This window comes from Patella vulgata, chromosome 4 (genome assembly GCF_932274485.2).
Source record: "Patella vulgata chromosome 4, xgPatVulg1.2, whole genome shotgun sequence".
Lineage (NCBI taxonomy): Eukaryota > Metazoa > Mollusca > Gastropoda > Patellidae > Patella > Patella vulgata.
In genome coordinates this window covers 75,788,166-75,802,315 of record NC_065882.2, presented here as the reverse complement: position 1 = coordinate 75,802,315, position 14,150 = coordinate 75,788,166, and the positions used below count along the sequence as shown (strand labels likewise).

Sequence of the window (14,150 nt, the reverse complement as noted above, 5' to 3'; positions counted from 1 at the left end):
GTGTGCATGTTGTATCATAAGGTCTGTCATTGAGCCAACTGGCGTGGTTTTGATTCCCTGGTTGTACATAACAAAGAGTAGGATCGCCTGTCCAACCGCGTGGGTTTTCTCCGGGCCCTCCGGTTTCCTCCAACTGCTAAAATACCCCTATGCGCAACCAAATTATTGAAATAAAATTGAACAATATGTTAGTCTTGAAATGAACTAGTTTGTGTCAACTGGACGTTAAACCTCATTTCTCTCTCTCTTGTATTGCCAGTGATATTGACAGCTCTTGTTTGACCGATACCCTTGTCTTCTTCTCAGTGTGGTACCACGGTGACCCAGTGAGTAAGGCATTGTCTCACTAACCTGGAACAGTGACTAGTCATACGGATAGTTAAAAAAAAAACTATTGCCGTCCATGTAAAAAGGACCCTTATACAGTTGGTATTCAATTGCTGTCTAGGCAAAATTTCACTCACAGTATACTTCATTGTCCCCCGCCTTTCGAAGAAAGCAGGGGACTATTAAAATGGGTCTGTCTGTCTGTCTGTCTGTCTGTCCGTCACACTTTTTGGGACACAATAACTCTCCTCCTAATTGACCTAGAATGTTCAAACTTGGTGTAGGTGTTTATTAGGTCAATGCCTTGATGAAGTTCGAAGATGAGCATTTTCGGCTTAGGGTAAGCAAAGATAAGCAATTTGATTGGTTGATGCTTTGGGACACGATAACTTTAGTTCTAATTAAGTGAGAAAGATGAAACTTGGTGTATAGTTTCATTACATCAATACCTTGACTAAGTTCGATAATGAGCATTTTCTGCTCAGGGTAAGCAGAGCGATAAGCAATTTGATTGGCCGAGACTTTGGAACACAATAACCCTCCTTCTAATTGAGCTAGAATGTTCAAACTTCGTGTCGATGTTTATTAGGTCAATGCCTTGATGGTGTGTGAAGATAAGCATTTTCTGCTTAGGGTAAGCAAAGATAAGCAATTTGATTGGTTGATGCTTTGGGACACGATAACTTTAGTTCCAATTAAGTGAGAGTGATGAAACTTGGTGTATAGTTTCATTACATCAATACCTTGACTGAGTTCGATGATGAGCATTTTCTGCTCAGGGTAAGCAGAGCGATAAGCAATTTGATTGGCCGAGACTTTGGAACACAATAACCCTCCTTCTAATTGAGCTAGAATGTTCAAACTTGGTGTAGGGGTTTATGAGGTCAATGCCTTGATGGAGTGCGAAGATCGGCATTTTCGGCTTAGGGTAAGCAGAGATAAGCAATTTGACTGGTTGATGCTTTGGAACACGATAAAATTGGTTCTAATTAAGTGAGATTGATGAAACTTGGTGTATAGTTTCATTACATCAATACCTTGACTAAGTTTGATGATGAGAATTTTCTGCTTAGGCTAACGAGCAATAAGCAGTTTGATTGGTCAAGACTTTGGAACATAACAACTCTTCTTCTAATTGAGGTAGAATGTTTAAACTTGATGTAGATGTTCGTCTTGACTGAGTTCAATGATTAACATATCGAGCTAAAGCTAAGCAGAGATAAGCAATTTCCTGCTTTGGGACAAGATTACTTTGATTCTATCTGATAGAGAGTGATGAAACTTAGTGTATCGTTGATAATCAGTTTGATTGCTTGATACTTTGGAAAAAAAATAGATGTGCGATTAATTAATATGTGTCATCTATTTATTTGGGGATTTCGGCGGGGGACATCAGCCTCACTTGGCTTGTTATCCCTGTTTCATTTCATTCATTCATTCTTCTCACAGTACAATGAGATGTACATGTTGAAACTGTTTAACCATTAATGGACAATAAAGTCTTTAATCCAATGTTTTAGGGTTAATCAATATTAACCTGAATTAACACAAATAATTTGCCTATTTATAGCATTTCTTTCATTGTCCTCATTCCTCTCTTTTGCATGGAAATTATTTGACTCTTTGGTCTAGATTGTAAGAAGAGTGTTTGAATTTACATATTTTGCCAAGGTTTGGTAAATATTCATGATTTTGGGCAGATGGATCAGGCAGTACACAGACGTGAATTAGGGAAATCACCAATGTAATTTACATCACAGCCTATGGATTCCTTTGAAATGGCGTAAAAAAAACCCCAACAAAACAAGACGGTCAGCATTCTTCAATGTTTTTAGTAGTTGATTTTTTGGCTCTTTGTGGTTATAAAGATTAAAATCATTTTAAAAAAATCTTATAGGCCAAGGAATGGCCAAGGTTTAACATTCAGTAGCAATAATAGCCTGTGTAATCCCTCTACACTACAACAGGATTAGGTAAAATCAAACACTGCAAGAAGTATCCTGTTATACAGACTATCATGGACACAGTTTGGTGTGGTTGTAGGGTCAAGTGGACCTTAAATTCCATTTCTGTGTTTACATTTGAGAACATGCCTCGCTTAGTTTTACATCAGTAATTAGTAAAGAACAATTAATCAAAAATAAACACATATTGAAAATGTAATTTACACCAATCAACTTTCACTCCATGTTCATACATGTAATTTAAAAATATGTTTTGTATAGTCGAAATCATATCTGTCCCTGATGGTCATTTACATTTTACACACTTTATTCCACCGTTAATGTACTTAAACTGGATAATCAAACGGATTGAAAAGAGGTCCATCAAAAGACTTTACCCATCACTTATTGGTGACACTGGTTTCCTTTGTTCTCTATTAAAAATGCCGAACAGAACTGAACCATAATTGACCTGATATTCGTAAAAGAAATTCAAGATTCACAATACTGTAGAGATTCAAACCCCTTAAAGGCTCAATACCGCTCTTGTTGTAACTGAATAATATGTCCTAATCTTTATTCTGGTCAACAAATTGTACTATTTTACAATATTCCAATTAATTGATGATGCAAATTTCATCTTAACACACCTAATTTAAAAAATTGGAAAAATTCAACTAAATAATTTGAAAAGCCTGACGTAAAGCTTTTCAAATGTGACTTGGATTTAAAAATATTTTTGAACCCTTTGGACAAGTAAAATAGGATTTAATGGATAATTTACACAACAGGTAGGACACTAACACATCTAGTACATGGAATAATGCTATTTTTTTATTTTCTGGGGCTGTCAAGCCAGTGAGAGTGTTATTGTCCCTTTAAATGATCATCAGTGGCTTTAATAAAGCTATTTTGGAAAATGACCATGATTTTGGGGCTGAAGGATAACAATGTTTTAGTAATTGGTATGCTACTTTCAGTTTGTCCATCTCTATGGTCAACTTGGACATATAAACTTTAGAGCAAGAAATTGCCACATATTACTCCATGAGTATTTAAAGTAGCTAAGTCTTTAACTCAATATCATCCAAAATCGTCGACATTGAAAACACGAATTATTTGTCAATTTAAATCAACGTTGATGTTGTGATACCGGGAAAAGATGGGCTTCTGATATCCAATATTTAAGACAAAATAAATATTTTACCATTGGTATACGAATCGTGTACCATAGTGCGTTTCAGTGCCATTTGTAACAAGGACTCGAAAACTGAGGCTAGACATATTCCACAAATCATGTCAAACAGTGACGCCATATGTGTCAATTTCTAGGTCCAAAATATTATCGATTTAATAGCTCCTTTAAGCCCAACAAAGATTTGGCAAGAGGTTAGATACACAAAGAAACCAGAACCAATGGTTGCCCTGACTACGATATTTATTACATAAATATCCCTTTACTAGCAGCTTGTATTATACATCTAAGTATAACATATAATTACAATTAAATGACACTTGCAGAAATGATTGATAATACATTGAGAAAGAAAAACGAACTCGATTTTAAAGATCCTAAATTGATAGTTTATACAGGAGAAGCATTCCCAGCTTCTCAGTTTCCTGGCTACGATCTAAATTCCGAATTTGAAATCTCTTCCCGGTCAAATCTACATATTAAGGCAACCTGCAGATTTCGCCAAGGTCACGAGATGTAAACAGAGTTAGGACACGTGATTGTTGCCCAAGATTGTGGGCTTATAGGGTAAAGGTTGAAGCTAAGTCGAGAGTTAGGGTTGGTGGTAGCCCTGTTTCCATTTCGTGACCTTGACGAAATCTGCAGATGACCTTACTATTTAGATCTAACCATATGTCCCATATGTCATTTTATTTCAACTAAAAGTAGCTAAACTGTTTCAATGGCATTTAGTAATTGAACTAGAGTATACAGGTCACAATTCTATGGAATACAATTACTGCTTTTTACTGAGCGACGTTTCGACTAGGCTTCTCTAGTCATTATCAAGCTATGATAAAAAATGAAAATATGACAGGACAATATATACATGTACACCACAATGCTAAGTTAATGATGACAAACCAGGGATGTAACTTAATTACGTGTACCTAATGGTAATCTGATATCGGCATCCCTGCATCGCATCAAGAAAGTAAGATTATTACACACATGTACATATTTTCCTTCTGTTCTTCGTATCTGATCAATGAGTTTGACTGCCACATCTCCATACTGATGTCTGATAAACTGTTTCAATGGCATTTAGTAATTGAACTAGAGTATACAGGTCACAATTCTATGGAATACAATTACTGCTTTTTACTGAGCGACGTTTCGACTAGGCTTCTCTAGTCATTATCAAGCTATGATAAAAAATGAAAATATGACAGGACAATATATACATGTACACCACAATGCTAAGTTAATGATGACAAACCAGGGATGTAACTTAATTACGTGTACCTAATGGTAATCTGATATCGGCATCCCTGCATCGCATCAAGAAAGTAAGATTATTACATACATGTACATATTTTCCTTCTGTTCTTCGTATCTGATCAATGAGTTTGACTGCCACATCTCCATACTGATGTCTGATAAACTGTTTCAATGGCATTTAGTAATTGAACTAGAGTATACAGGTCACAATTCTATGGAATACAATTACTGCTTTTTACTGAGCGACGTTTCGACTAGGCTTCTCTAGTCATTATCAAGCTATGATAAAAAATGAAAATATGACAGGACAATATATACATGTACACCACAATGCTAAGTTAATGATGACAAACCAGGGATGTAACTTAATTACGTGTACCTAATGGTAATCTGATATCGGCATCCCTGCATCGCATCAAGAAAGTAAGATTATTACATACATGTACATATTTTCCTTCTGTTCTTCGTATCTGATCAATGAGTTTGACTGCCACATCTCCATACTGATGTCTGATAAACTGTTTCAATGGCATTTAGTAATTGAACTAGAGTATACAGGTCACAATTCTATGGAATACAATTACTGCTTTTTACTGAGCGACGTTTCGACTAGGCTTCTCTAGTCATTATCAAGCTATGATAAAAAATGAAAATATGACAGGACAATATATACATGTACACCACAATGCTAAGTTAATGATGACAAACCAGGGATGTAACTTAATTACGTGTACCTAATGGTAATCTGATATCGGCATCCCTGCATCGCATCAAGAAAGTAAGATTATTACATACATGTACATATTTTCCTTCTGTTCTTCGTATCTGATCAATGAGTTTGACTGCCACATCTCCATACTGATGTCTGATAAACTGTTTCAATGGCATTTAGTAATTGAACTAGAGTATACAGGTCACAATTCTATGGAATACAATTACTGCTTTTTACTGAGCGACGTTTCGACTAGGCTTCTCTAGTCATTATCAAGCTATGATAAAAAATGTCCTGTCATATATGTAATTAAGTTACATCCCTGGTTTGTCATCATTAACTTAGCATTGTGGTGTACATGTATATATTGTCCTGTCATATTTTCATTTTTTATCATAGCTTGATAATGACTAGAGAAGCCTAGTCGAAACGTCGCTCAGTAAAAAGTAGTAATTGTATTCCATAGAATTGTGACCTGTATACTCTAGTTCAATTACTAAATGCCATTGAAACAGTTTATCAGACATCAGTATGGAGATGTGGCAGTCAAACTCATTGATCAGATACGAAGAACAGAAGGAAAATATGTACATGTATGTAATAATCTTACTTTCTTGATGCGATGCAGGGATGCCGATATCAGATTACCATTAGGTACACGTAATTAAGTTACATCCCTGGTTTGTCATCATTAACTTAGCATTGTGGTGTACATGTATATATTGTCCTGTCATATTTTCATTTTTTATCATAGCTTGATAATGACTAGAGAAGCCTAGTCGAAACGTCGCTCAGTAAAAAGCAGTAATTGTATTCCATAGAATTGTGACCTGTATACTCTAGTTCAATTACTAAATGCCATTGAAACAGTTTATCAGACATCAGTATGGAGATGTGGCAGTCAAACTCATTGATCAGATACGAAGAACAGAAGGAAAATATGTACATGTATGTAATAATCTAACTTTCTTGATGCGATGCAGGGATGCCGATATCAGATTACCATTAGGTACACGTAATTAAGTTACATCCCTGGTTTGTCATCATTAACTTAGCATTGTGGTGTACATGTATATATTGTCCTGTCATATTTTCATTTTTTATCATAGCTTGATAATGACTAGAGAAGCCTAGTCGAAACGTCGCTCAGTAAAAAGCAGTAATTGTATTCCATAGAATTGTGACCTGTATATAAAAGTAGCTAAGTCTCTTACTCAATATCATCCAAAGTCTTCGACATTGAAAACACGATTTATTTGTCAATTTAAATCAAAATTGATGTTGTGATCTTACCGGGAAAAGATGGGCTTCTGATATCCAATATTTAAGACAAAATAAACATTTTACAATTGGTACACGAATCGTGTACCATAGTACGTTTGAGCGCCATTTGTAACAAGGGATTCGAAGAACGAGGCTAGACCCATATTCTTATCTGGAGAGCATGCGCAACAAAATAATATCGGTGTAGACTGGAATAACCAGACACTAGAAGTTGCCATTCGATTGAAACTTCTGGAGTATTTCGCCGATCATAACTGTTTTGAAATTAGAGTAAAAATGGAAACAATTGAATGTAAATCAGTTTATGTACATTCATATTACATTATTATATGCGATGCGACCCATTTATGTCAAGTTTCAGGTCCCAAATATTAGCGATTTAGCTCCTTTAAACATGCATTATGCAAGAGCTAAATCTGCCTATCGCAGGTGTTTCTCTAGGCCTTAAATGTTATATAAATTATTAATTAGACATTAATTAACTTACCAAGACCATAACCAACTCTTGATGCAATCGGATGGACCCGAATTTAAGTTGGTTAGAGCGGTTCAGCCATTTAATGATTTAATAACAAAAACTGGATAATCGAGACTCTGTATATTTTCTTAACAACGGAAGCAATGACAACCCGGCATAGAATGAAGTAATTTGACTGAAATTATCAACGTATCCCCTTTTCATTATCCATTTTTTAACTATATCGAGAACTGTCAGCTCTTTATCTAATGTTACATAATGCCCCTTCAAAATTTATTGACTGTTCATATAAGATTCCATCTAGTACCAATTACCAAATAAATCAAACTTGCCATGATGTGTAACACTAATCCCATCAACCAGGGAGTGTTTAACTGTTTATAAAGGGGAACGACATGGACGTTTTGAGTTATGCTTTGACTTATTGCCCATGTAATTATCAAAAGCGTGTAAAAATCAAAACATACGTAATTATTCTGCTAGCTATAGTATCATTTATACTTGTCTTATTTTAAAAACTTGTTTATAAGCCCTCGGAAATTGTTCTGCTAGTTATCGTAGGGAGGAGGGGGTAGGGTGGGGGCGTATTCTATATCTGTAAGTAGGATTCGTGGGTTCACTTTCTTCAGATCTAACAAAAACGTAATATTCCTAGTATGTTGGCATGGGAATTCTAAAATATTTACCAAACTGAATTCGATTTGGAGAAACAACGCCTTTTAAAGAATAAATTAAAACGTTACTTATATTGCGCAGTTATTAATTCCACAAGGGAATACATATTGAGGTATTGTATTATATTTCCTTGGTAAAAGTACTTCACTGTATCTAGATAACCCACACCTAGATAAACATGTAAAATATTGTACATAATACTATACATATTATAATATTACATTGATCAATATAGCGATCTAATTATATATCGTCATAAAAAAATCAAACAGAAAAAAGGGTTACAAAACTTCAATGATTGGATGCCAAACGGAAGGTTTACTATATATAGAGGAAGCAAAGATGGTCTAAATGATAGAATGGCGTCCTGGATTTAATTTTTGTAATCCACTTCGGTTGCCTGAGGATTATTTGTGTGGATAAAATTTGATGTTCCGGGGCTGGATAAAGTAATTATTACACAGAAAAACAGAAATTTCAAAGGTAAGTCTTTCAGGGGATTTTAATTACATTTGTTGGGTGCGTATAATTCGCAATTTTCTACAATATAAATCATAGGAATTCAAAACGTTTAATCCAACGATTCCACATTGAATAAAACAATTTGAATTATTTATACAAAATTAAGAAATAAGAACAACTCAGCAGTACGTGATTGAAAATCGATTTGCATATACTGATTGAACTAAATGCATTGATCGATTTTTATATTCGATCCATAATACTAACACGTTTTGCTCTCTGAATCAGCTGGTAAATCTGGACATTCGCGAGAATAGTTTATAAATATTTTATTTTCATTTTTTCATTAAAGACTGTCGACAATCCCCGAGCTATTAAAGAAACGCGGCCATCATACACACGCGGCCTTCAACTAATATCTTGATTAAGCCATTATCCAAAAATATATAGTTGACCGTACGTTTTACCGGTATTAAACGCTTAAGATAAGTGATATTCATACCAGAGACGCATTTATAACGCTATTTCACACACACATGGTATTTAGATTACACGGGCGAATGAGAAATGCTATTTACGATTGGTCTGCGAGTATTATTTAAACCAATGAGTGATTGGTGGGCGAGTAATATTTAAACAAATGGGTGGGTGGTGGGCGAGTAATATTTAAACAAATGGGTGAGTGGTGGGTGAGTATTATTTAAACAAATGGGTGAGTATTATTTAAACAAATGGGTGAGTGGTGGGCAAGTATTATTTGAACAAATGCGTGAGTGGTGGGTGAGTATTATTTAAACAAATGGGTGAGTGGAGGGCGAGTATTAGTTCAACAAATGGGTGACTGGTAGTGGGCGAGTTGTGATCTTTAGGCTGCATTATCACCCTAGGTTTTACGCGAACGTTAACCCTATATTATGTAAACAAATGGGTGAGTGGTGGACGAATATTATGTAAACAAATGAGTGAGTGGTGGGCGAGTATTATGTAAACAAATGGGTGAGTGGTGGGCGAGTATTAGTTAAACAAATGGGTGACTGGTAGTGGGCGAGTTGTGATCTTTAGGCTGCATTATCACCCTAGGTTTTACGCGGACGTTAACCCTATATACTACTACTACTACTACTACTAGTGGTGATTTATATTTGATTAAATGTAATATTTAAAGCAGATTAGTGGAATGATGGTGAAAACAAATTGATCATGAATTAGATGACAAAACTAAATAAAAATGGCTCATCAACTTTAATAGGCAATCACTCATTTTGATGAAACGTGTTTGTCTCCATGGAGAATCATGTAACAGATAAGAACATGTAGATCTATTAATTTACTCGCAATCTGAGGGTGTGTGATTTAATTAATTAGACATCATTGGACTTACAAATCATTTTATACTTATGGTTACTCTCACGGAAATTTAGTTCCTATTTATTTACTTCTGACGGGTTCTGTTAGACAAGGTTGGAATTACGAGGTAAGAATGTATAATAATGACTTTTTTACCCAGAAAAAAAACAGGGCTTTTGAGTTTTTTTAGAATTTAATTTGAATTAATAGTAATGGAACAAGCAGTTCGCGGGAATAAAATATCGTCGGTGAAGTGTCAAAAGCGTGTATCTAAGAATTTCTAAAGATTAAGAAATAGAACCTTTTGCATTTTAAAATTTCCACAAATCAAGAAGCAACATTTGGACACATGATACCCATGTGTAGAGGTACACAGCTTAGACAGAAATGTGCTTATAATATTTTGGAGAGTTTAAAAAATGCAAAAAGTCTATTTGACTAATTTCCCGAGAAACACCCTTTTGACACTTCACCGACGATATTGAAGATTGTGATTAAAAAAAAAAAAATTTAAATGGCTATTGTTTTAGGCATATCCGATAAATTCTGTTTACAAAGAATTAGTTCCTTGACATTAAACTTTATGCAAATACAAGTATTTTATACTAAATTTAATAATTATTTAGAGATGAGTTGAAGAAGATATATAATTTTGATGAGAGTGTATCAATATTAATTGATTTCACTTAATCAGTCCGGGACCCCAAAAAACAATATTTATATGTGTGTGCGAGGAGAGGGGAGGGTCCCTCCCAGTGCCACCTGGTAAATTGGACTGTGTTGAACATCCTATAGTGTCGATTTGTAGCATATCTGACCCACGGTATATGTTTGATACTGGTTAACCATTATGATTATGATTATAATGTTGAAAACCGCATTGAAACCGCGTGATTTTTGCCAATTGCGAGAGGGCGGAAAAACTCAAAACCATAAGACAAAGCGCGTCATTTCGTCCCTCTCACTTAGCCCCTGAGGTGGACCGAAACTACTTTTCTTTGTGATCGAAAGCGCACACGTTAGACCATTCGGCCATCCCAATCCCCGTCCTCAATGCAAAAAGACAGATTCACTTGACCTTACAACGTGTGAAATTGTCCGGAGACTGAGATAAAATGATAGAAGAGTTGATTACAAAAATATAATGAAATGGGGTTTAACATTAACGTCCTATGGTTCTGCTCCGACTGGGCAAAGCTAGACGGGCATACGCCATGCAGTTTGCTATGGCGGAAATTTTGCCCGGACAGCGGTGCTACGGTCTATCGAATCCCAACTACGTGCACGCCAGTATATACTCCGAACGACTAGACAGCTGTCCTTGTCAGGCCCTCTGTACTGCACCACTGACAAGGGGAAACCACGCCGGAAAAGCCCGATGAACTTTCTCGGCCAACAACGAGAACAAACACGCGACCTACGGGCTAGCGGACCAGCGCCTTACTCGCTTAGTCACCGTAGCTCCCAAGTCAGATGTAACAAGTCCTTTTAAATAAACTGTTCGTAATTAAATATAGATTTAAAATAATTTCAGATCACAGAGCCGACAACTATGTACCAACCCAAAAAGGAAAAGATTTTCAATCCATTTCGAATTGGTAAAAAGGAAAATTATGTGAATGATCACGAGCTTTACGAGATGCTTCGATCAAGGGAATTATTTCGTTTACAATTAGATCTGAGAAAATCTTTGAAAATAAAGTTACGGGGTTTGGCGAACGTACAGAAGGTCAATATAGCATCGCTGGAATCCAGAAAACGCGGTTTTTTACAGCGCGTCACAAGAAGAAATAAACCCGTCTTGAATGTAGAGGAAGAATTGGAGATCCTAAATTTAGAACATAGAATGCTTAGGATGAAACAAGATGTTGTCGATATAGAAGCTGCAAAACGGGAACTCCTGAAATCAGACAGTTCACTGCCACCCCAAAAACTTTCAAGAGAGCGAATAAAGCTAAGGCCTTCAATGGAAGACATATTTGAAGATTCTTTTCTGTGTCATATTTTGAAAGTTGAAAATTTAAATGAAGAATCAGAAGACGCGTCTGGTGTAAACGAGTTATCAAAAGTCGATAATAATTCTAATAGATCGAATTCTGTTCGATTACCAAAATTATTTTCGGACACCAGACGTAGCTCGCGAAATGACTTTCTTCTTGTGACTGCGGCAGATGAACAAGGTCGAATTATTTGTGACGAAACAACTCCACACGACCGATATAAAAAGCTAAGACAGAAAAGATTACAGACTTTACGCCTCAAAAATAACGATCTGGAACAACGGGTTAAAAACTTTTCATTTTCGGATGTTATGTCGGGTTATCAGTCCAAGCGATAAACTTAAAACTACAATTATTTTTCTCCATTATTTCATTGGACATTTGTTATTTTCAATATCCTTTCCCGGAATATGCAGCTGTTTTATCTCTAATCTCTACGGTATTTCTGAAGCTTGACATTTATATTCTTAATAAAACCTCCGACAAAACTCCATTTAACTTTAAAGATGCGTTATGTAACAGCTAAATCCTAAATTCAGCCTATTGCTGATATTTCGTTTGGCCTCAAGTGTTATATAAATCATTAATTAGACAATTATTCGCATTTCAAGCTCATAATCAACTCTCTACATCATCGGATGGTTGATATTTTAAGGGATTTAAACACGATAGCTAGTTAATAATTTAATCTTAAAAATGGATAATCGAGACTTTATTATTGTAAAAGCCGTAGCAATGACAATCGAGACTACGCCATTCTTCAAACGGCACATAACTCCAGTCAGAATGACGTAATTTGACTGAAATTTTCAATATATTCCCTTTCCATTATCTATTTTTTTTTTTTTTTAACTCAATCTGATTAAAACACAAATCCTTATCTTTACTATACTAGAGATTTGGAAGAGCGGTTATGTAACCCGCCTTCTGGTTGATGTGACGGATTAGCCAATGAAATGGTCTGTTACGGCGAGTTCTTGGCGTGCTGTGAACGGAACTATTTTGGTACTTCACCAGAAACAGCAACGCTGATTGGTTAATCAAATGTTTGACGTCATAAGTTCAAAAGCCGCTCGTATGAACCCTGGCGCGACCTTCCACTACAACATGTATAGAGGTCATCGAAAGTATAAAAAATTGAAACGAAATATAGATCAGGGCCCTTATTCACGAAAACTTAAACTAAGATACAATCGAAATTTTAAGAAATACTGCAATTCGATTGGCTGACCAATATGCAAATTGGATATATGCAAATTGATTTTACTGGTCAGCCAATCGAATTGCAGTATTTCTTAAAATTTCGATTGTATCTTAGTTTAAGTTTTCGTGAATAAGGGCCCTGTATTTTAATCAGATTGTTTGTAACTATTATCGCGAGAACTGCCATCTATTTATAGAAATCTTACATAATGCATCTTTAACCAAATATTGTAGATTTTTGGGAAGGAATACTTAACAATCTGTATAATATACATACGTGATTGGTTCTTAATAAATGAAAATGTACAAGTATGTGGTTTAGATAGTGAAAGAGAAACTTCTTAAGAAATGAAATGAAATTGGGTTTAACGTCCTACTGTTCTGGGCTAATGAAGGCGGGAATACGCCATACAGTGTGCTAGGGAAATTTTGCCCCGACAGCGGCACTACGGCCTACCGAATTCCAAATGTCAAGGGATCTTTTACGTGCACTCCAATGTGTTTGGGAAGGAATACTTAACAATCTGTATAATATACATACGTGATTGGTTCTTAATAAATGAAAATGTACAAGTATGTGGTTTAGATAGTGAAAGAGAAACTTCTTAAGAAATGAAATGAAATTGGGTTTAACGTCCTACTGTTCTGGGCTAATGAAGGCGGGAATACGCCATACAGTGTGCTAGGGAAATTTTGCCCCGACAGCGGCACTACGGCCTACCGAATTCCAAATGTCAAGGGATCTTTTACGTGCACTCCAATGTGTACACGGGACCTCGGCTTTTCGTCCCATCCGAACGACTAGACAGCTGTTCTTGTCAGGCCCTCCGTCCTGCATCACTGACGAGGGGGAACCACGCCGGAAAATCTGGATGAACTTTCTCGGCCAATGCAGGGATCGTACACCGGCCTCCAGGCTACTGAAGATAATCTGGTCACAACGATATTAACGAATGTTGGCACTAGTATCAATTCCATTGGCTGACTTTAGATTGGGGATCATCGTCGGTAGTAAAAAAAATAATTTCAATTACATGTGCTTTGACAATACAGTTGAAATTAAATTGTATTGGAAATCTGGGACAAATCTCTGGGCCTGAGTTATTGTCCGTAAAATACTGGCTTAAAAAAATAACATTTTTGAGGAGTATTACAGGGTTGTCTCCCCTATTAAGGATGAGTTATCTCCGCTTATGAATTGCTTTAGTGTAGAAGGTGAGTATGGTATACATAATATAGACATTTTATCCAGACATTCGTTTTG

General features: G+C 35.9%; 1 protein-coding gene across 1 annotated transcript; it reads left to right on the top strand.

Moving 5' to 3' along the window:
• The first annotated feature begins 11,235 nt into the window (after nucleotides 1-11,235).
• LOC126818062 (uncharacterized) lies at nucleotides 11,236-12,021 on the top strand. Its single transcript, XM_050545239.2, has 2 exons — nucleotides 11,236-11,490; nucleotides 11,902-12,021. Exons 1-2 carry the CDS (start codon nucleotides 11,236-11,238, stop codon nucleotides 12,019-12,021), a joined length of 375 nt encoding a protein of 124 aa, XP_050401196.2.
• The last annotated feature ends 2,129 nt before the right edge of the window (nucleotides 12,022-14,150 follow it).

Coding starts and splice junctions, on each gene's coding strand:
- LOC126818062 (XM_050545239.2), top strand. CDS start 11,236: ATGTACCAACCCAAAAAGGAAAAGATTTTCAATCCATTTCGAATTGGT. Junction 11,491..11,901: donor GAAATAAACCCGTCTTGAAT/GTAGAGGAAGAA, acceptor CCACACGACCGA/TATAAAAAGCTAAGACAGAA.